The sequence below is a fragment of the Equus quagga genome, chromosome 12, assembly GCF_021613505.1.
Source record: "Equus quagga isolate Etosha38 chromosome 12, UCLA_HA_Equagga_1.0, whole genome shotgun sequence".
NCBI lineage: Eukaryota > Metazoa > Chordata > Mammalia > Perissodactyla > Equidae > Equus > Equus quagga.
In genome coordinates this window covers 101,823,529-101,844,812 of record NC_060278.1, presented here as the reverse complement: position 1 = coordinate 101,844,812, position 21,284 = coordinate 101,823,529, and the positions used below count along the sequence as shown (strand labels likewise).

The 21,284-nt window shown below is 48.2% G+C and overlaps 1 protein-coding gene across 3 annotated transcripts in view; it reads left to right on the top strand.

The window, feature by feature from the left end:
* Positions 1-3,155: 3,155 nt before the first annotated feature.
* ZFP64 (ZFP64 zinc finger protein) overlaps positions 3,156-21,284 on the top strand; it is an 80,257-nt gene continuing 62,128 nt past the window's right edge. For 2 of the 3 annotated variants that reach the window (XM_046679205.1, XM_046679203.1), the window contains exons 1-4: positions 3,156-3,329; positions 6,181-6,420; positions 19,460-19,621; positions 20,727-20,789. In XM_046679205.1, the coding sequence (XP_046535161.1) occupies positions 3,284-3,329; positions 6,181-6,420; positions 19,460-19,621; positions 20,727-20,789 (511 nt within the window). In that variant the 5' untranslated portion in view covers positions 3,156-3,283. The remainder of the gene's footprint in view (positions 3,330-6,180; positions 6,421-19,459; positions 19,622-20,726; positions 20,790-21,284) is intronic. The other variant, XM_046679204.1, reaches the window with a different exon arrangement.

The window sequence follows — 21,284 nt, the reverse complement described above, 5'->3', positions numbered from 1 at the left end:
TAAAATAATGATCATAATATGTATCCCCCAAAAAAGATTAAAAACAGCAGTAAGTTACAATCACATTTTTCTAAAATATATGAATACAACTTGTGTGTTTATCTATACAAACATATACATACACGTACATACACAAAGAAAATAAGACTTTAGGTATATTCACCAATCAAAATGTTACTTCTGGACAGCAGATTATAAATGAGTTTTATTTTTTCCCTTATATTCTGTATTTTTTTTCCAAATTTCTAACCAAAAACTTGCAATACTCTTATAAGAAAAACAACTATAGAAAGAAAAAACAAGACACAAAAAGAGGAAATTTTAAGACCAGAAAAAAAACACTGCCATGTTCCATGGGTGCAACTGAGAAGGCCTGGCTGGGCAGAGTAGCAAACAGTTAAAACAGAGCTGATGGAAACAGACATGAATTCAATCAACGACAAACAATGCATGCCAGGCCCTGTTCTAGGCTCCGGGGAGACAGGGTTAATAAAATAAGCCAAGTCTATGCTCTCCTGGAGCTTGCAGTCTGGTGGGAGACACATAAGAACCAAGTAGAAATAAAAAATAATAATAGCTAGGGTTTGTGGCCCAGTTACAGAGCCAGGCACTACTCTAAGCACTTTATGAGTACTGACTGATTTTCTCTGAAAAACAGCTTAATGAAGCAGGTACTAGTATCATCTCCAATTTACAGAAAACTGAGACACAGAGCAGCTGAATCCGTTGCGGAGGTCACCCACCTGGTTACAGCATAGTAGCTCCAGGATTTATGTGGCTGTGGACTAGCCTGACTCCAGGACTACAGACTTACCCACCAACCGGTAGGACCCAGACTTTTATTATGATAAGAATTTCCTGAAGCCCTTGTGATTCCCAGGTCTTGCCCTAGGAAATTCTGATGCAGGAGTGGAGTGGCTCAAGGAGCGCGCTTAAGAATTTGTTCTTAGCCAGTCCACTCGGTGTTTCTTCTCTTCCGGCAAATATGAAAATACTGCTCTCCACAAAAGGACTCTGTGGCCCCAGAAGTCAGGATGGTGCTTGCCTCGCTGGGCTTGGGGAGCTGGAGTGGCATTGACTGGGAAGAGGCACGAGGCTGGGAATGATCCGGACCTCGATCCGGGTGTGGGTTACCCAGGTGTGCACATCCGTAAACATTCATCAAGCATTAAAAATAAACACTGCCCCCAGCTGCAGTGCCTTTCTGGGTCAGGTTAGCCAGGGACAGGTAGAACGAAGGTGAGGTAGGAGAGTACCAAGGGGCCAGATGCTTTAGATAAGAGACAGGGAAATCCTCCCCCGGAAGGTGACCTTCCATTTGGCCCCGGATGTCGGACCAGCAAGGATAGGCAATCCAGGCAGAGGGATGAGCAGATGCAGAGTCCCGGGCGCAGGCAGAGCGGGGCAGGTCTGAGTAACAGCAAGCAGGAGGCAGGTGTAGCTGGCCTGGGCCAAGCAGGAGGAGCTGTAAGACTTGCCGCGGGACTGGTGGGCAGCGGACAATTCACATCTAGCTCATTCCTGCCACAGGACTCTCGCTCGCTCGTGCCAATTCCTCAAGCTGGAATTGCCCACACCCTCTTCCAAATATTACCGGCTCAGGGAGGCCTTCCTTGACCATTCCCGCAGCCACCATCACATTCCTGCCTTATGTCTTCTGAGACCTTATGACTGTCAGGAAATTTCACTGCTGATTTAATTATTTCGCGTTGCCTGGATCCCTAGCCACCAGCCAAATTCTCTTAGCGCAGCACCAAATCGTTTGGCTGACCTTTGAAACTCAAGGGGCTAGCACGGTGCCTATACTTAGAAATAAATACTTTCTGGAGGAATAGCAAACCCTTCGAGGAAGCAGCAGAGAAAATTCCCTTAGTTATGGACAAGCCATGTTTACCACTACGCCCACTATGTGCCACCTAGGCCAAGTCGCTGGAGATGGAGATATCAGTGAAGCAAAGAGATTTTAAAAAAGAAAAAACACTCCCTTTCTTGGGGGCTTATTGAACGTAAGGGGCAAAGAGAAACAAGTAAATTATCTATTTCTATAGACAGATATACAGATACATAGAAGATAGGTAGACAGAGAGACAGACAGACAAAGATACTCCAGATACATAATGTTCGATGTAATAAGTTCTAAGAAGAAAGATAAAGCAGAGTGGAGGCAGACAGGGAGCGGGGGGCAGTGTAGGGGGAGGGCGCTGCAATATTAGAACGGGCTAGCCAAGGAGGGCCTGTCTAAGAATGTGAATTCGAATCCAGACGTGAAGGCGTTAGGGAGGATGGCAGGTGGATACGGAGGGAAGATAAGTGCAAAATCCTTGAAGCTGAAGAGCCTTGGGGCTGACGCCCGAGGGAAGGAGAGAGTAGCGGGAGATGAGGTCCGGCGAGCGGGGACAGATGGGGGGGGGCAGTGTCCACCAACGTCAGGGACTTCACCTGGGAACTTAGAAATGCTCATTCTCGGGCCTCACTCCAGACCGACTGAATAGAAACTCTGGGGTGGGCCCAGCGGTCCGTTCTAACCAGCCCTCCAGGTGACTGTGTGCACGATCCAGATGGCAGACCCCTGGAGCTGGAGGCCTTCAGCGTTTGGTACCAGCTGCTACTCATCATCCACGTGATCGCGGTCCCCTTTATTTCACTAGCCGGGCAGGGGACCCGCCCAGCGCTCTGCTGATTTGCCGGGCGCTGACGCTCAGCGGGGATTTCTCCCAAGCCCATCGCGGCCCGCGCGCCCACCCCCCAACTGCAGCCCGACGCGGTCCTCTCCACAAGCCACCCCGGCGACCCGGAAGCAACGCGGCTGCCCGGCTGCTTTGGGGACCGGACGCCCAGGGCGGCAGGTGCAAAGGCGCCAGGGCCGGGGAAGCCAAACGCGTGGTCAAAACCGCCGGGGTGCGGGCGGGGGCGCCGGCTGCCGCAGCCCAGGGGGCGCATCCCTCGCCGCCCGCGGTCGCCCAACCCGCCCGGACGCGTGCGCGCCATCCAGATCCCGGGGGATTCCGCGGGTTCGGGGCCGCGCGCCCGGGCATCGGGATTGGCCCGCAGCTTCCCCCGGGAGCCGCTGATGCAAAGCCAGGTTGGGGCGGCCGGCCCGGCCAGCGCCCTCTAGGCAGCGGAAGTGGAGCTTGCTTTACATCCGTCCTCCCCGCCTCGCAGAGTTGGGAGAAGGAAGGCTGGGGGGGTGTGGAAAAATAAAAGGAAAAGTCCTTGCACCATGTAGACCAGCGCCCCCCACCCTGGCGCCCCCGCCGGCCGGGGACCCCCCCAGTGTGCGGCCATGAACGCGAGCGGCGAGGCCGAGAGCTTCCCGGGCTCCGTGCAAAGTAAGTGCTTTTCCGGACGCAGTGCGCGCTCCGGGGCCCAGTGCGCGCTCCAGGGCCCGGGCCCAGGCACGTCTGCGACGCAGCCAGCAGGCCCGGGGCCCCGAAATCGGGGTGACGGCCCTGAGCCGGCGACTCGGGAGCGGCGGGCGCGCCGCGCAGGGGGCGGCGGAGTGGGCTGGGGCGGGGGGCGCCCAGCGCGGCGCCAGGCGGGGGGCGCTCTGCAGCCTCGCAAGACCCCTTGGAAGGGAACGGTGGGGGAGGGCTTGCCGTTCAGCCCATCGCCACCCCCTCGGGGCGTTCCACGCCCCCCAGGCGGAGTTTGGGGGGGGGATGGGGGTAACCGCGGCAACGGGGATGGGAAAACTTCTGCCTCGGTGGCTCAGAATCCTCGAAGTCTGGGGAGCCGAGGCTTTCATGAGGTCTGGCCGGCTGGGCTTGCCGGCGCTCTGCAGAGTCTTTCCCACAGGAAAGGTGGGGATCTGAATGGGGAGCGGCGCCGCGGGCGCTTGCTTTGGGTTTAGGGTTCATTCTCATTTTCCGGATGAGGACAGCAGCCTTTTTCGCCCGTGGCATTGTTTCCCAAAGTGTGGTCCGGGGACTGAGCGCACACCAGCCACCTGGGAGCGCGAGCGCTCATTTAAAAAAAGAAAAACAAAAACAAAAAAACGCTCTCCGGGCCCCACCCATCGGATGGAGGGGAGGGATCCGCCGGCCTTCCCCCGGGCGGTTGGAAGTCTCATAAAGTTTGAGCCCCCGGCACGGGTTTGCACACACTTGGCACATAGTAAGCGGGTAGCTTGTGAGCTGTTACTGTTAACAATTTTGGAGACGTTGGCTCCCAAGTTTGGCTGGGTATTTCTTGCATAACTTGTAAAAAGCCCAGATTTTCCTGAACCCCAGCCCCCCTTCATCCCACCTCCATTATGACTCAGTGTCTCCGTAGTGGGGCTCAGAGGCGTCTGTGTTTAACAACCCCCCACCCACCCCGGCTATTCTGATGCCAAGTCTGAGACAGCTTTGGAGAACTTTGCAAAGGTAAAGCAATTCTTTTTGTTGTCCAGTGTTTTTTCTTTGGAATCACTTGATTCTCACTACAAGCCCAGAAGGGAGGTATATTTTATCATTCCACATTTTCAGAGGGGGATTCGTTCAAAATCAAATAGGGTGCCCCCTCTATATAATAACCCCCGAAGGTGACATGCTGAGGGATGGGGCGCCTGTGCTGGCCTTTGATCCTCAGAACCGTCCTATGAAGCAGAAACTTCTCCCCATTTCATCCTGGGTATCAGCCCTGACGGTCACTAAGGAATCCTCTGTGATGCCAGTCACTTCTCCCTTAGTTCCTTGTTTTCCTCTCAGTCCCAGGGGCACCTCAGTCGCTACAGGGAGGCGGTGTTCCAGAGAAGAAAAGACCATCCATTGGTTTCAAAGAACTTAGGTGCACGGGGCACTCGCTTATCAAACCTTACCCTGCTCAGCCCCGAGTCTCTCTCCTTAGCAAGTCAACCAAATTGTCTTTCCGCACAGGGACTCCTTGTCTTAGTTAGATTTGGGGAAAATCCGACATAATGTAAATATTTCATAAATTTTCAGGAAATTACAATGCATGAATGCCAGCCATATACATGGAAGGTAGTTCCCATATTATTTAGATTTGAGAAAGATTGGAAATGATGTAAAGACCTTATAGTTACTGAGATGATGAGGCATGAGTAACAGCTTAATGTGTTGTCATTAAATAGTTATGTTTAAAGAGATTTTAATGATATAGCACAATGCTCATGCGATATTATGTGGAGCAAAGATTGATTTTACAATACATTCTGATCTTAAACACTTTTTAATTGAAAATGAATGGAAGAAAATATTTTGTAATGTTCCTGGTACTCATAGGTGGAAAGATGGTGAGTGATTCCCCCCCTTCTCTTCCAAATTTTCTGTTATAAACGTGAATTTCCTTATAATAAGACAAAGAAAAAATTTTAAATAAAAATTAAAGTAGCCCTATTAGAGCCATTAATTATATTTCTTGAACAAACATTTATGTAGCACTTTCTAATACAGTGCCAAGTACTAGGGTAAGTGCTTTGCAAATATTAGCACAGTATTAACTCTTGATATCATTACTATTGAGAAATAATGTCCCTATCAGTTAGGGATGAATTTTGGCTACAAGTAACAAAACTGAACTATACTCACCTAAGGAGAAGTCTGGAATTGGTTAACTCCAGGGTTAATTCAGGGGTTCAGTGAAATAAGGGCCAGCATTTGTAGGGATCTCAGTTTCTTTCTCATGGTTACAGTATGGCTGCAGAAGCCCCTGGCATCACATCTGCATTCAAGGCCAGAAGAATAGGGAGACAGTGTCAACTACGTCTGCTCCCTTTTTATCACAAAAGCCACACTTTTCCCAGAAGCTCCTCCAGCATCGTGCTGGAGGGGTTTCAGAGTAGTAGGGGATCAAGATTATTTAGACTAGGATTCTCATAATGGGAGCAGAGGGTTGGAAAAGTAGGGGGATTGGTTTTCATCATGATTGGGGAGTACAACTACCTTTTAGTTGGGGTAGGAGATGGCTGCTGGTCCCTGCACATCAAAGACTTTCTTGGAAAAGGCCAGTTGTGACCCTGTGGGCAGTAATGGGTCACGAGCCATCCCTTGGGTCTGGGTCCATTGCTGCTAGGACAGAATTGGGATTCTGTTTGCAAGGAAGAAAAAGGGAGTGGCGTGGATGCTGGGCCAGCACCTAGCCACGTCTGCCACCATGCCCTTTTCCTACCGTGAATCTGGTTTGTGTTGTGATTTCAAACCGTTTGGAATTAATCTGTGACTTTGCCTTCGTCCCATGGAGTTCCAGGTGGCACAACGGTGCTGGTGGAGCTGACTCCTGACATCCACATCTGTGGCATCTGCAAGCAGCAGTTTAACAACCTGGACGCCTTCGTCGCTCACAAGCAAAGTGGCTGCCAGCTCACCGGCACATCCGGGGCGGCCCCCAGCACGGTCCAGTTTGTATCGGAGGAGACGGTGCCTGCCACCCAGCCCCAGAGCACCACCAGAACCATCACCTCAGAGACCCAGACGATCACAGGTACGGCGGCGGCCGGGTGGGGTCCCTTCGAGCTGGCCTGCCTGTGTCCCAGACGCCTCCGTGGATCTTGTTAGAAATGCAGACCCAGGGCCCACCCCCCAGGGTTGCCGATTCATTATTTTTAACAAGCTCCACTGGGAAGCCAGCTGCCCAGCCAGGTTGGGGAACTGCTAGGTTAAAACATTAAGTGTTAGGGGTTATAAATTGTCATCACATGTTAAACAAAACAGACAAAAACCAGGTTTCCAAAACAAAAACCTATATACTAAGAAAAGTAATACTTGCAGGAAATACATTGCAATGAAAAAAAGAAGACGGTGATCGTGGGTGGTGGGAGGACATATGTGATCCCTGAATTTGCATTATTTATGTAAAGGGACAAAAAACGTGGAGTTTTTTTGTTTTTGAATCTACCAACAGGCGTCGGTGCCTCCCCTCCTTTTGCTGCCAGTCAGGGAAACCAAAAAGGTCATCTAGCCCTCAGCTGTGTCTGTTCTCTCCACCAAAAATACACTGCCGATGGCTCTAAAATGTAAAGGGGCCCATGAAACCAGAGACGTTCTCTCGTAAATGTGATGCACACACAAAGAGACACACACACACCTCTATACTTATACCTATATAATCTGTCTTAAGGGATCAGACAGGTGACTGTAAAAATATGAAGTAACCCATTTATGAGATCATTAGTACAGACACTGCTGGATCCTGTGGGGAAATGGAGAATGTATTCCTTAATTCAAATTTTTAAATCAAGAAATATATTTATTAATATTGTGCCTACTAAAGAAGACAGGTTGTGGGACCCTCCCCAAAAGAAAAAGACTCATGTATGTGGTTGCAAATAAAGTTATGATTTTTCCACAAAGTAAAAACAACATATAAAAAAGTCTAAAGACAGATAAGAAACTGGGAAAAAAATTGCAGCATGTATGGTGAAGGCCTAATGTCCTTCATATATAAAGAACTCCTAAAATCAATAAGAGTAGAGAAAAAGAACTAAGTGGAAATGTCAGCAAAAGGCAACAGATGATATACAAGAGGCCACCAAACATAAAAGGATGCTCCATCGCCTTAGTGATTAAAGAAATGCAGATCAAAAGAAGGCTGGGGGCCGGGGTACCACTACCATTTTCTGGGTATGTAAATTCATGTAACCTGGGCAATTTTGTGATACCTTTTAAATTTAACATTGTAAGTTTAAAATTTTAAATCTTTCAATTTTTAAAATGCACATAAACATATTTACCCAGTAAGTCCACTTCTAGGTATTTATCCTATAAAACTTCATTAAAAAAATGTACACGGATATTTACAGTATAGACTATAAAGAAAGTGGAACTTTTGTATATGCACGTCAAGAGGAAATTAAATAACTACCAGAGATTCAGACAGCAGAATATGACTTAACCTTGAAAAGGGGAGCCAGATCTGTATACAGACATAGAAGGATTCTTAAGTATAGAAAGAAATACATGTGCATACAGACACGGTCTTATATTCAAGGAATGCTCCTAGAAGAGGAATGAGGCAGGTTATGTTAATGAGAGAAGTAAGCTGTGCAGTAGGCATTAGGGAATGGTGGGGACTCTGGTGAAGTGGAGAAAGCTGCTCTTTGGATCCAGTCAGTTAGATATTTGGCTTTCTCTGAGAAGCTGAAAAATGTAAAATTTCCCCAATTTTACAACTTTGTTGGCCAAACAAAATACATCTCTGAGCCTGGATGGAGCCCACAGGCTTCTGCTAGCTTATTCTCAGACAATGTTTACCAAATAGTTTATCTGGAGCTGAGGAGCAGAGAACATCTGAAGTGGGGGAAGCCACTGTAACATGATCAGTTGTCTATTGGTGTGATGTTTGAATTTTTTGGCAGTAAGCAAAGTTTTGTAGTTGTTTCCTTAAGGCATCAAAATAACGTTTCTGCTGCGTTTTTAAAACATTGAAGTGAAATGAACTGAATCACCTCACAAACCCTAACAGAAGACCCTTGAGGTCTTCCCACTTTCTCCTGACTTTACCTTAATTCTCATCTCAGAGGAAGTCCCCAAGAAAATGTGAAAAGGAAAAACCGCCTTAGAGATGGGCCTGGTACAACCTGCTCATCTTACAGCCGGACCAAGTAAAGCTGCAAATGGGGACGAGACGCAGCCGAGGTCCCACCACAAGTTCAGGACAGTCCTGGGACTTAATGGATTTTGGCCCTTATCCCAGTGGTCTTCTCCCTGAAGACCCAGCCTTTGGTTCCTTGTCCTCAGAAACAAACTCGCAGTCACCGCATACACTGGGTGTGAAGCCTATGAAACAACCCCCAGTGTGCGGAGGCTTCACGGCCCACACTTTATTTGCAGCCATCGAATCTTCCTGGGTTCTGAGCCTTTGCGTATGCTGTTCCCTCTGCCTGAAATACTGTTCCCGCCTTTACTTGGCATGACAGTCTCCACACAAAGGATCTGGTTTCATCTCGGGACACTCACTCCGCTCTGTATTGCAGCAGCCATGATGAGCTCCTTGCTGTTTTCCAAATGAGCCACGTTTCCTCGGCTCTCGGAGCTGTTGTATGTGTTGCTCCCTCTGCCTGGAACTGGCTGAATCCTTACACGTAGGTCAGAGCTGAACTTAAAGGCATTTCCTCCAAGAGCCGTTCTCTGACCCCACACGTCCACAGTGTTCTCCCAGGCCAGCGCAGGTCCCTGCAATTAAATGACTGTTTGCAGGATGAACTTGAGGTCCGTCCCACCCCTGAACCGGCAGCACCGTGAGGTCAGGCGCCGCACCCCTCGTGTCCACCACTGGGGCCCCAGCGCCGTTCCAGGCCCTGGTTCTTGGTTGAGTAAATGAACAACTGCCCGAATCTCCCATCCATCAGGGAAGCTGACCCCACCCCCAAATGCCCGCTCCGCCCTCTGAACTCCTAGTTCTTTGCTCAGAGACGTCCACCCTCCTCTTAGCATCTCCACTGCCCTGCGGTCGCTCACTCTAGCCGTGCCTCAGTTTGCCCACTGCCCCAGATGCTCAGGCCAGGCCTGGGTCCTCCTTGTGCCCACCTCACGGTGTAGAAGGGGGCTCCAAGCTCCAGAGACAGGGCTGCTGGACCGGCATCCCAGCGCATCTCCCACAGCTGGACTGCAGGCCAGCCGCTCTCTGCTTCTGATTCCTCCTCTGTAGAAGGGGTCACAGTGACACCGAAGACTATCAGCGACTAGAACTGGGAGCCTAACGCCTAATCTCATTGGGTTATTGTGAGGCCTCTGATAATCCACATAAAGGACCGGGGACGGAGTAATGGGGCTCAATACACGGCCGCTTTTATGAACGGACAGGAGGGTGGACGGTGAGAAGTGCTTCCTCTCTGCCCGGCTCAGCTGCTCGTCCTGGTTCTTCCTGCTTCTGTGCCACAAAACGAGCAGAATCTTGCTTTTTTCCCCCTTTCTTTTCCACTATTTGGTTTGGTTTTCTGGACCCAACTCCCCCCAGGTTTGGCCTTAGGGTTCCCCTCGCGGCATTCCCAGACCTGCCTGTGAGCCGGGATTCCAGGGGCTGGTTAAGGATGCTGGTGCCCGGCTGCGCCTCCCGAACCCGAATCTCAGGCTGCGGCGCAGGCAGCTGGGTTTTTAACAAGCTCCCAGGGGGTTCCGGGACTCAGCCAGCTCGGAGAACCACTCACTGCCCAAGGAGGTGGTCCAACCCCAACACTGGCGGATTTCTCCGGATACCCTCACCCAGACGTCGTCCAGACTTCGTTGTCGCTCTTCAGTCCTTGATTAAGCCAATGGCTTCCTCACTCGGCTCATACGTCCTCCTGCAATAATAGTTGGACATAAACTAAAATTTATTCTCTCTCTGCTAGCTTTGAAAGCTGCACAGGAACAGTCAAATTAGATATTGATGCTGGTGAAAAAGACAAGCACCCGCGTGCATTTTCTAAGTTCATGGCTTATAGTCCTGGCGCTTCGGAGTCAGGCCCCTGAGTCTGAGTCTTGGCTGCCTAGGGCCTTAGGAGCCACATGACCGTGACAAATTGTAAGAGCTCGGGGTGTCTCATTTTTAAAGTGGGGACAAATAAATAGAAGGGCCACAGACTTTGTAGTTAAGAGTCTGGGGTCCTGAGCCAGGCTGCCCGGGTTCGAATCCCGGCTGCACCACTTGCTGGGCAAGGCAGGTGACTTAGGGTCTCCGTGTCTCTGTTTCCCTGTAAAATGGGAGCAATGAGAGTCCTCACCTTAGAGGGTTCTAGCCAGGCTCGTTGGGCTCCTACGTGGAAGACACTTAGAGTTGTCAGTGTTAGCTCTCGTTACTTACCAAATCGGGGGGCTGTGAAAATGAAATGAAACAGCACACGAAAATGTTAGCACAGGGCCTGCCTCATGACAAGCCCCCCAACAGTATTAGTCGAATTAATCACTTGACCCAGAATGATCTTTCCCGCCTTTTCTGGTTAGTTCCTACTCTTTAGGCCCCAGGTTAAAAGTCACCTCCACCTAGAAGCTAGCCGTGATTTCCCCCCGCCCCCCACCCTTGAGATTAGGTTTCTCAGTGCTTCCCCGCCTAGCACTTAGCCCAGTTGCAATTAATTAGTTATTTGGTAACAAGCAGTCTTCAGTTAGCCAGAGAAGTGAGTGCACATGTTGTCAGGGGTCGGGCCATGGCAGCAAACCCAGCAGCAGATACAATGGGATGGGGGGTGGGGGGGCGCCTGTGAGCAACCAGCTGAGAAAGAGGAAGGCAGCCCCGACAGCCAGCTGGAAGGAGGGGCATCAGCGCCAGCTCTTGGTGTGGCTGGGAGTGGGCTGGCTTTCGCAGGTAGGCCATGCTGTCCTGTTGAACATAAACACCTTCACAGAACGTCAGTATGACACAGGGCCAGTCTGTGACTGTGCCGGGACAGGACAAAAACAAGATCCCTCTGTCATCTTATCTGAGCCACAGGATACCGGGCACCCCCTCCCCCACTAATCTGAGGGACACCTGCTCCTCTGCCTGTTGGAGCTTTAGCCCCTGCTTCTTGGTGATATTTATTAAGACACCCAATCATAGACTTTTCCCCACTTCCTGGCGGCTTCCAATGCAGGCTTCCTTGATCCCTCCCCCAAAATCACCTAAGAGCTCCAAACCTCTCAGAAGCCCTTTCTAGCACCTACTTACTCAGATGCTCCACAGTTCCCATGGTATGAGGTTTCCCTCATTGCAGTGAGTCATAAATTTGTTCAACTACAGGTGTGTCTCTGGTGGTCTTTGACTGGAAGACATTGACACAGGGTAGGCCCAGCCCCACTAACTAATTTTGTTTTTGTTTGTTTTTGGTGAGGAAGATTGTCACTGAGCTGACATCTGTGCCAGTCTTCCTCTATTTTGTATGTGGGATGCTGCCACAGCATGACTAATGATGAGCAGTGTGTAGGTCCACACCCAGGATCCAAACCTGCAAACCCTGGGCTGCCAAAGCGGAACGTGAGAACTTAACCACTCCGCCGCCAGGCCGGCCTCCCTAACTGATTTTGAAAGCCTTACAAGAGAATCTGAAGTTTCAGTTTGGCCTTTGGGCCCCAAGTTAGTGGTTTAATTTCTAGTCTACTAGATTGTAAATCTCCCTGCAAGCAGAGACCTAATCAGCTTTGTTTTCCTGCCCCCAGCACCAGGCCTGGCACATCCCAGGTACTTGGTAAAACAGTTATCAAATGGGCGCAGGAAAGGGCAGCTGTAAGGATTAAATGCGTTAATGTGCGTTAAGCACACGGTATCTGTCGGCCCCATCACAAGAGCCCAGTGAGGGCAGCTTTAGGACTGTTTTGTGCCAGATGCTGGAGCCGAGATCATGGAGATGACAGTGGAGAATTCCAGGCCCACTGGGGAGGACAATTTAGTCGTAAGACACATAAGCCCAGGTGTCTTTTTTTTTTTTTTTTGAGGAAGATCAGCCCTGAGCTAACATCTGCTGCCAATCCTCCTCTTTTTGCTGAGGAAGACCGGCCCTGAGCTAACATCCGTGCCTGTCTTCCTCCACTTTATACGTGGGACGCTTGCCACAGCGTGGCTTGCCAAGTGGTGCCATGTCCGCACCCGGGATCCGAACCAGCAAACCCTGGGCTGCCAAGCGGAACGTGCGAACTTAACCGCTGCACCACCTGGCCGGCCCCAGCTCAGACGTCTTTGACGAGTACAGCATTGTGCAAAGAGTTAATGGCATAGATTGGCCCCAACGGGGGAAGCCAGGGAAGAAATTGTGAGTGAGATCAAATGTATGATAGGCCTTGAAAGACTCCTCGGCCTTTGGGAGGAATTTGGTGGGAAGTGGGCATTTCCTAACGGTGGTTTAGACGTGGGAAAGCTCAAGCTACATCTGATAACAGCAGCTAGAGATGGCACAGGGTGTATGTGGTAGGAGCCATACTTCAACTTTGGCCTTTATTCTGAAGATGCTGGGGAGCCACTGAAGGTTGTTGAGCAGGTGAGTGACTTAGTAAGACAAACTAATGATTTGCCAGAAGGATCTGGCAATAATAATAATAATAATAGCTAATTCTTATCTAGTGCTTATTATGTGCCAGGCACTTTTCTAAGTATTCTATATGAAGTAGTTTTTCTCCACCATCAATTGGGTACTAAGAAGTTTGATCCCCATTTTACCAATAAGGGAGTAAGGCGCGAAGGGGCTAAATCACTTGTCCAAGATGACAGAGCCCGAGAGCAGCAGACCTGAGTGTCAACCCCATGCGACCGGGCTGCAGGATCCGTGCGCTTGACCACTACCTCCTACCCCTTAGCAAAGGCCTCATTGCAGTGTTTCTCAGACTTCCTTGGGCCAAAGAACCATCCGGAGCTTCAGTGAAACACACAGATACCCAGACCACCCCCCTGGGGTAACGTCTCGGTGGGACGGAGGGACTGCTGAGCCCGTGTGCCTGGGCGGGTGTACACCACATGCGTGAGAAGCCTCTGGAAGAGTACGGAGGCCTTTCCGTTACAGAGAAAAATGGATTTTTTCCTCACGAGGAGAATTCCGGGTTTTCAGTTGGATCGAGAACCCTAAATGTGAATCTTCAGCATGGACAACATTGGAAGAAAACAGCAGTAGATTTGAATATGTGACAATGAAGTACCACCCTTACTCTGTAAAGGTCATTTACAAGTCAATGAGGAAAAAATGAATATTCAATAGAGAAAAAGAGCTAATAGCATAAACAGGCAGTTCAGTAAAGAAGGTGTGTGAATGAATAACAAATGTTGAGAGGGGTTCCTCCTCACCAATTATAAAAGGATTGCAAAGTCAACTTAAATGATCTCATTTTGTCCTGTCAGATAGTCTGTGTGGTAGCCAAGGAAAAGGGGAGAACATAAATTGATTTAGATTTTTCGGAAGGATCTTATAATTATCTATCACCAGGCAATAAAATGACCACGCCATTCTGACGAATTCTTCAGCTTAGAGGACAGTATCCAAAGAAACTAGAGATACGTTAAAAATTCTGGGTAGGTATTACTTATGAAAGTAAATACTTAGAAACCAATTCAATGACAAAGAAATGGTGCTGGTTAACTGTGCGACAGCCAAAATAGAGGAATATTCTGCAGCTGGTAGAAATTGCGTTTTGGATGAAAGATAACATGGCAGACTGCCTTAACATGGTAAAACTTTTTAACCGAAAAGGAGAATAGAAACTGATTGAAGCCATGATCCCAGTTTTATACTTTTAAAACTCTGCATTCAAACAATGTGTTAGCCATGTCATCGATCGTTGATTCAACAACTGTTCTGGGAGCCCCTGCCCTTTGCCAAGTTCTGTGTCAGGTGCTCAGGGCCAGAGATGCAGAGAATCAGGCATCTGTCTCCATGGGGCCCATCCAGCCAAACGGAGGAGAGGATGGGCATTAAATAATTTCCCAAATAATTATTTAATCACAGCAGAGATGAGTGGTTCAGAGAAAAAGTACAGTATATAATGAGCATACGATGCATGGGTGGATATTGCCCTGTGGTGTCAGCATTGGGCAGCTTTTTTCTCTACATTTTTCTGTACTCCTTAGATTTTCTACTATTAGTGTTTACTTTCCTTTTGAAAAAACAATACATTTTTTGATTACGAAAAGAAAAGGATTTAAAAAATGGAGGTTTTAAATTGAAGAAGAGAAGGGAGAGGCAAAGAGGGTCAGGGCAGTCTTGGGGTAAAGGAGCTGTGGTTGGTCCGTGTGAGCCCCACAGTGTGAGACTCCCGTGGGTACCAACCTCAGAGTGAGCTTTGGGTTCTCTCTGAAACTTGGGTAACAGACGTGCATTTTAAGCCACGTAGTGACTGAGAAACTGACCCCCTGAGTTGCTGCTGCTGCTGCAGACCAGGCTGAAGGCAACAGACAGGCTCTCGGGTGCACACCTGGACACCCACGAGAGCAGGGGAAATCCCCAGGAGCAGAAAAACAGAAGCGAAAGCCCGCAACAGGTGTGTGAGGCTGCGAGCTGTGGCCGGGGGGAGCCTCACTAAACATGGCACTTGAGTTCAACAGCCAGGGCCAAGGAGGAGATGAGGCGCTGGGCTCTTGTGTAGAGTTAGAGATGAGACCCCCACCTAAAGCAGTGGCCCTTGCTACGCCCTCAGTGAAGAGAGCGCCTAGAGAACGTTCTTCACGGGGGCAAGTGGTCCTCTACCAGAAGCAGCTCCCACCTGAGGCTGAGTCGTCCCACCTCTGCGGATCTGGGCTGCCCGGGGTTGTCTCTGCTGCCTTCACTTCTGCTGGGCACTCATATCCCCAAGGCCGATGCCACTGGTTATGTCGAATCTGAAGATGGACTGATGAATATATCCGTTATTGTGTATAATTACTGTAATGCCGGCTGAGAGCTGTCCAGCACTAACCGTGTGCCCAGCTCAGCTCAGAAGTCACTGATCACATCCCCATTTTACTAGCGAAAGAGCTGATGAGCAGAGAAGTGACTTGGTCAAGGCCTCATAGCTAGCGAGCCGGGGAGACAGAAGTTAGTCCCAGGTCAGTCTGACTACACACACACACACACACACACACACACACACACACACACAAACACATCTGGGAATGAGGGGCCACTCCAGCATCAGGTCAAACACCCCAAGGGGCTGAGGCAGCCCCGCGGTGATCAAGGCCTCAAGGCTTTCCCTGGGGTATCTGCAGGTCTCGCTGTTGTCAGGGGATCCTGGAAGGAAGCCGAGTGTGGGGGAGGGCAGGGAGGGCACGACCCTCATAACGCCAGCCAGGGGCCTTCAACAAGACTGGGTGACGATGCCCCAGGCCCCTTTGGTGGCTGTTAAATGCCAGACGCCTGCAACAGAATACTCTTAATAATTACGTGTGTCCACCTTCTGTAGTGAAATGACCCCTTCTCACTGAGGCCACCCCATCAGCCTGCTTGAAATTGCATGCCCCCCAGCGCTCTCTGTGCCCTTCCCTGCTTTATTTTCTCCGTAGCATTTAGCTATATATTTATATTAGCTGTAGAGGATATATTTAGCTGCACCATGCCAACTAGAGTGTCGGCTCCATGGAGGCAGGGTGTCACTGATGTGTTTCCAGTGCCTGGCACACAGGAGGTGCTTAATAAGTACTTTGCTGACTAAACCAATGAGTAATGACAACTGCAATAGCAGTTTTACACGCCTGATCTCTAGTCCTCACAACAGTCCTAGGAGACAGGAATGGAAATTGTCCCCATTCTCCAGGTGAGGAAACTGAGGCTCAAGGAGACAAGACTTAAGAGCCCAAGCTCTTGGGCAACCCCTTTGTGGCCTAAGAGCCATCTACTTGGGGTGACTCACGTTGTGTGTGACTAGCCCCACCCCCACGACAGTCCCTACAGTTGGGTGCCTGTCTCTCATTGCTTCCTGCCACCTCCCCAAGGCACCAAGATCACAGGCAACCAAGGCAAAAATAGACCAACGGGACCACGTCCCACTCCTGTGCTTCAAAGGAAACAACAGAAGGAAAAGGCAGCCTACAGAATGGAAGGAAATATTGGCAAACCATGTTTCTGGAAGGGGTTAATATCCGGAGTACTCCATTGTTTCCTCTCTACTGGGACTTCCCATGACACAGATGCTGAGGGTCCTGGTGGAGGGGCAGGTGGGCGGTTAGGAGAGGAAGCCCAGCCCGTCTCCTGGAGGGCAGGACATCATGGGCTCAGGAGGATGCAGGGCTACACTGACCTCCCGGGAGGACTTCACAAGCTCAGCTGTAGCAAGGGCCTGGCCATCCCCACAATCTCCTACTCCAGTGCCTTCCAGCCTTCTTTTTGTTCAAAAAGTTGTAGAGCAGTTGGGGCTGGCCCCATGGCCTAGTGTTTGAGTTCTGCATGCTCGGCTTCAGCAGCCCAGGTTTGTGGATTCCAATCCTGAGCACGGACCTACACTGCCCATCAGCCATGCTGTGGCAGCGATCCACATATAAAGTGGAGGAAGATTGGCACAGATGTTAGCTCAGGGCTAATCTTCCTCAGCAAAAAAAAAAAAAAAAAAAAAAAGACCAGAAAGTTGGGAAGTCATGAGAGCATGACCAGTCATCCTAGTTTTAGCACTGAACGACCTATGTCCTGGCTAACTCCTCAGTCCCAGGCCAACAAGGACAGTTGATCATTCCTGTTGAGTCTGGTACCCAGTGCCCAGTTCTCTTCAACTGTGGTAGCTAACATTTATGAAGACTCGACCACGGCCACATCCTGGGCTACTGATTCTCTCATTAAACTTTGCAACAACCTCATGAAGTGGGTAAGGTGATTATCCCCACTTACAGGTGAGGGAACTGAGGCTCAGAGAGCCTATGTAACTGGCCTGAGGTCAGGCACAGAGTAAGTGGCTGCACCTGGACTCATATCAATTTGAAGATACATTTTAACATGGATGGAGGTGCATCCTCAAATCAGTGGGATTGCTGTCAGCCAACAGGCAGTCACAAAACAGTTGCTTTTGCGTACCTGTCAACGTGAGCGCCGTTGATCACATTTTTGTCTTGAGCATGCCTTGAGCAGAGGGATGTGCACTTTTGGAACTCCATGTATTGAGTTTAATTGCTGTTGAAAACATCTCCCAAGATACTGCCTGATGATTCAGGCTGAAGGTGAAGAGTAAATGTGACCAGAAAGACCTGAGACAGTAGCGGGGGGTCAGTTTGATATTCATGAAGCAGATGTTTGTTGTTGGAGGAACAGCTGCAGTCCTTGCAAAGCAACAACCGAGAAAGACGGATTCCTTCAATTGGACAAAGCTGGGTTTGGTTTCACCGCTGCGATGTGTGGAAAGGATGGTCCGGCTAGTGGTTCCTAAGCTTGAACATGTCCCAGAATCACCTGGGGGCTCGTTAGAGCACAGATCGCTGGGTCCACCAGTTTCTGATTCACTAGCTTCAGGTGGGGCCCAAGAGTTTGCGTTTGCAGCACATTCCTGGGTAGGTCTAGTGCAGCTGGCCGGGGACCACACTGAGGACCGAGCAGAGCAGTGGAAGCAGGAGCAATAGCCGAATCCCACAGAGCAGATGAAAACATCTCAACAAGAGGCACGTGTGGCTGACTCATGCCTCAGAGAGACTTGGGGTGAAGAAGAAACATCAGTTTGTCAGAATCTGCTGGCTGACATGAAACAAAAGCCGCTTAACTTCCCTCTGCATATTTCAATTGAGAAAAACTGAACCCATGAGTTTACTCTAAGCAAATGCTGGTAGGACCAGGGGTTCTGCGACATGCATCAGAATGATGCTGTCGCTGCAAGAGGTGCCCAAGAGGGGGAGGTCAGGAGCCTGGGTTTCCTGTCAAATGTCCAAAGAAGTCTAAAAGAACTCATTCAATAAATGTAAAATTTCTAAGGAATATCAATATATATAAAATATCTATGGAATATGAAAGCATTGCATCATAATGTGTTTAATTGGCAGCTTTTTGAATTGATTGTACATAAAATAATGGTGCATCTTACAATCAATAACATCTTAGAATCAAAGAAGGATAATATTTGTTGTTAAGAGAAAATATAACTAGCACCTCAACCTGTGACATGAATATTACTGCTTCGGGCAGAGCCAAAATAGGTAGTGATGTTAGGCTTGTGTTGACTTGAGTATATTCTGTAAATACAAGGGCCAAAACGTCGAAGGTGGTGCCTCAGTGTCTGAAGTTTGGGAAACAGGATATGACAGTGGGTCTCAAACACATTCGCCCAATGAACAAGCCCCTGTCGGTCAATTTACTCCTTGTTTGAAACCAAATTTCCATGTTACAAATTACATGTCATAAAGGAAGAAAGAAAATATTTCCAAACCCCAAACCATAAACTTAATTAACAAAGTAGTCACAACATTTTTTATAAGCGGAAAAAAGAAATTTGAGACTGCCTATTTTATCTTTTATAATGACAAAGATAAAGATGATAAAGATGTTTGGTCTCTTTTTTCTTTTTTCCTTAAAACTTCAGTGAGAGTATGAGAATTTTTTTAGGAGTACTTGTTGTAAAGAGTACTTGTGTCTTTAGAGAGTACTTGTAGTTTTGCCCGGAATTCCTTTGATCAGTTTCTTTCTAGTTGGTTAGGATTTTGTGATAAAGCTTATGAAAGTACCCAACATTTGACTGAAATTAGAAAGCCTATGTGGCGTAAAGGATAGGGACTTTTTTTGTTTATTCAGTAAATCTAGATTTGGATGGTTTCAGAGCGCTACCTCAACATCTGATTTTCTTGCTCTCCCCTTACGGTTACAGAATGGCTGCCACAGATCCAGGCATCATATCCTCACTCCAGCATGTCCAAAGACAGGAAGTAGGGTAACCAGGGCAGCAAGAATGAGCTTTCCTCAACTGCCTCTCTTTCTGCCCTCAGTTTTCTTTTTTAAATCAGGGAGAAAAGCTTTTGCAGACACCTCCCAGCAGATGTTCTCTAGTGTCTCATTGGCTAGAACAGGGTCACATGATCCCTCCTAAACAGCAAGGGAGACTGGGAAAGCAATCTAGCAGGTTCATTCTCTATAAAGGAAGATAGACAAAGGGAATAGTTGCTGGGTGTTCATATTATGAAAATTAATCATCCTCATATCTTTTAGTTTCAGCTCCAGAATTTGTTTTTGAACATGGCTATCAAACTTATCTGCCCACGGAAAGCAATGAAAACCAGACGGCCACTGTCATCTCTCTCCCTGCCAAGTCACGTGCCAAAAAGCCCACGGCCCCACCTGCTCAGAAAAGGCTTAACTGTTGCTATCCAGGTAAAGGCAGCATTGTGTACTACGTGTGTAGAGGATGTGACATTTAGCAGGTTCCAGGGCCCTAACTCATGAATTCCTGACGTCGATGTGCCCTAAACCGCCCGACTTAAAAATCAAAGCCCCACAGCATTTACATCATCACCTCTCTGTCCCTCTGTCTCTCTCTCTCTCCCTCTCTCTCCCTCTCCCCCTCCCCTTCTCTCTCTGCCTCCCTCCCCCTACTCACCACACCTGTGGGCTCCACGACCTGTATACCACAGGCCTTTGACATGGGACTTGTGAGAACTGCAGAGTGCTGTGAATTTTTTTTCCTGTTTCTAGCTTAGGAAGATATTCAGAAAGATTTTTCCTTTCATTTAAAAAAAACTTTTTATTTGGAAGTAATTTCAGACTTAGAGAAAAGTTGCAAAAAGAATACAAAAATTCCTGTACACCCGTCATCTAAATTTCCAAAATGTTAGCATATTACCACATTTGCTTCATTGTTCTTTCTATGCATACATATATTTTTCCCCAATTTTAGAGCAAGTTACAGACGTGATGTCCTTTTACTCATAAATATCTCAGTGTGTATTTTCTAGAAACAAGGAGGTTCTTTCGTATGACCACAGTACAATCATCCAAACCAGGAAATTAAAATTTACACACTATTATCACACCTACTGATCTTGTGAAAATTTTACCAAGTGTCTCACTGATGTCCGTTATATCAAAAGAAAAACATTTTCTCCCCAGTCGAGGAGCCAATCCATGATCACACGTTGTAGTTTTCCTGTGTCTTTAGTTGCCTTTAATCCTAAACTTTTGTCTTTCATGATCTTGACATTTTTGAAAAGTACAGGTCAGTTATTCTGTGAAATCTGCCTCAGTGTGGGTTTGTCTGATGTTTCCTCGTGGTTAGGTTTAGGTTATGCCGTTTGGGCAGGAAGCACAGAGGGATGTTGTGTCCTTCGTGGTACATCCTATCAGGAGGCACAGGACGGCTGTTTGTCCTGTTCCCGTGGGGTTAACTTTCATCGTGTGAGTAAGGAACTTTCTGCCAGGTTTCTTCACTCTCAAGGTACTGTGTTTCCCTTTGCAATTAATCTTTCCTTGCCTTTCCAAGGTTGCCAGTTCAAGACTGCCTATGGCATGAAGGACATGGAGCGTCATTTAAAAATTCACACAGGTAAGTAACATTTCTTTGGCACACGTGCCCAAACACAGGCTCTGTGCTGGGAGCTGGGGATCCAGACACGTCAGACACATCATGCGACACAGAACCTCACTGGCTGTCACGGGAATACAAATACAAATTCAGTAAAAACAAGATGTTGTTTCTACACATGATTTTGGCAGAAGGTGCATAAAGCAATAAAATCCAGTGCTGGAACACATAGGAGCAAATTTGCCAGTGGAAATGTGAACTGCTACAGCAGCCGATTAATGTGCCAGGATTAGGTAAAATTTAGATGCCATATTCTCCACATTTTGAGGAGATGATCCTATAAATGTGTGCGTGCGTGTGTATGTCTGTAATGCTTGGGAAAGAGGAAGAAGGGGACAGAAGAGTAACTTTTCTGTGTCTTTCCATTGTATCATTGGATATAGTGAGTGTGCGTTATTTTTGCAATTTGGAAGGGGAAATTTAATAAATAAATACTTTCTTTTTAAAGAGAGAAAA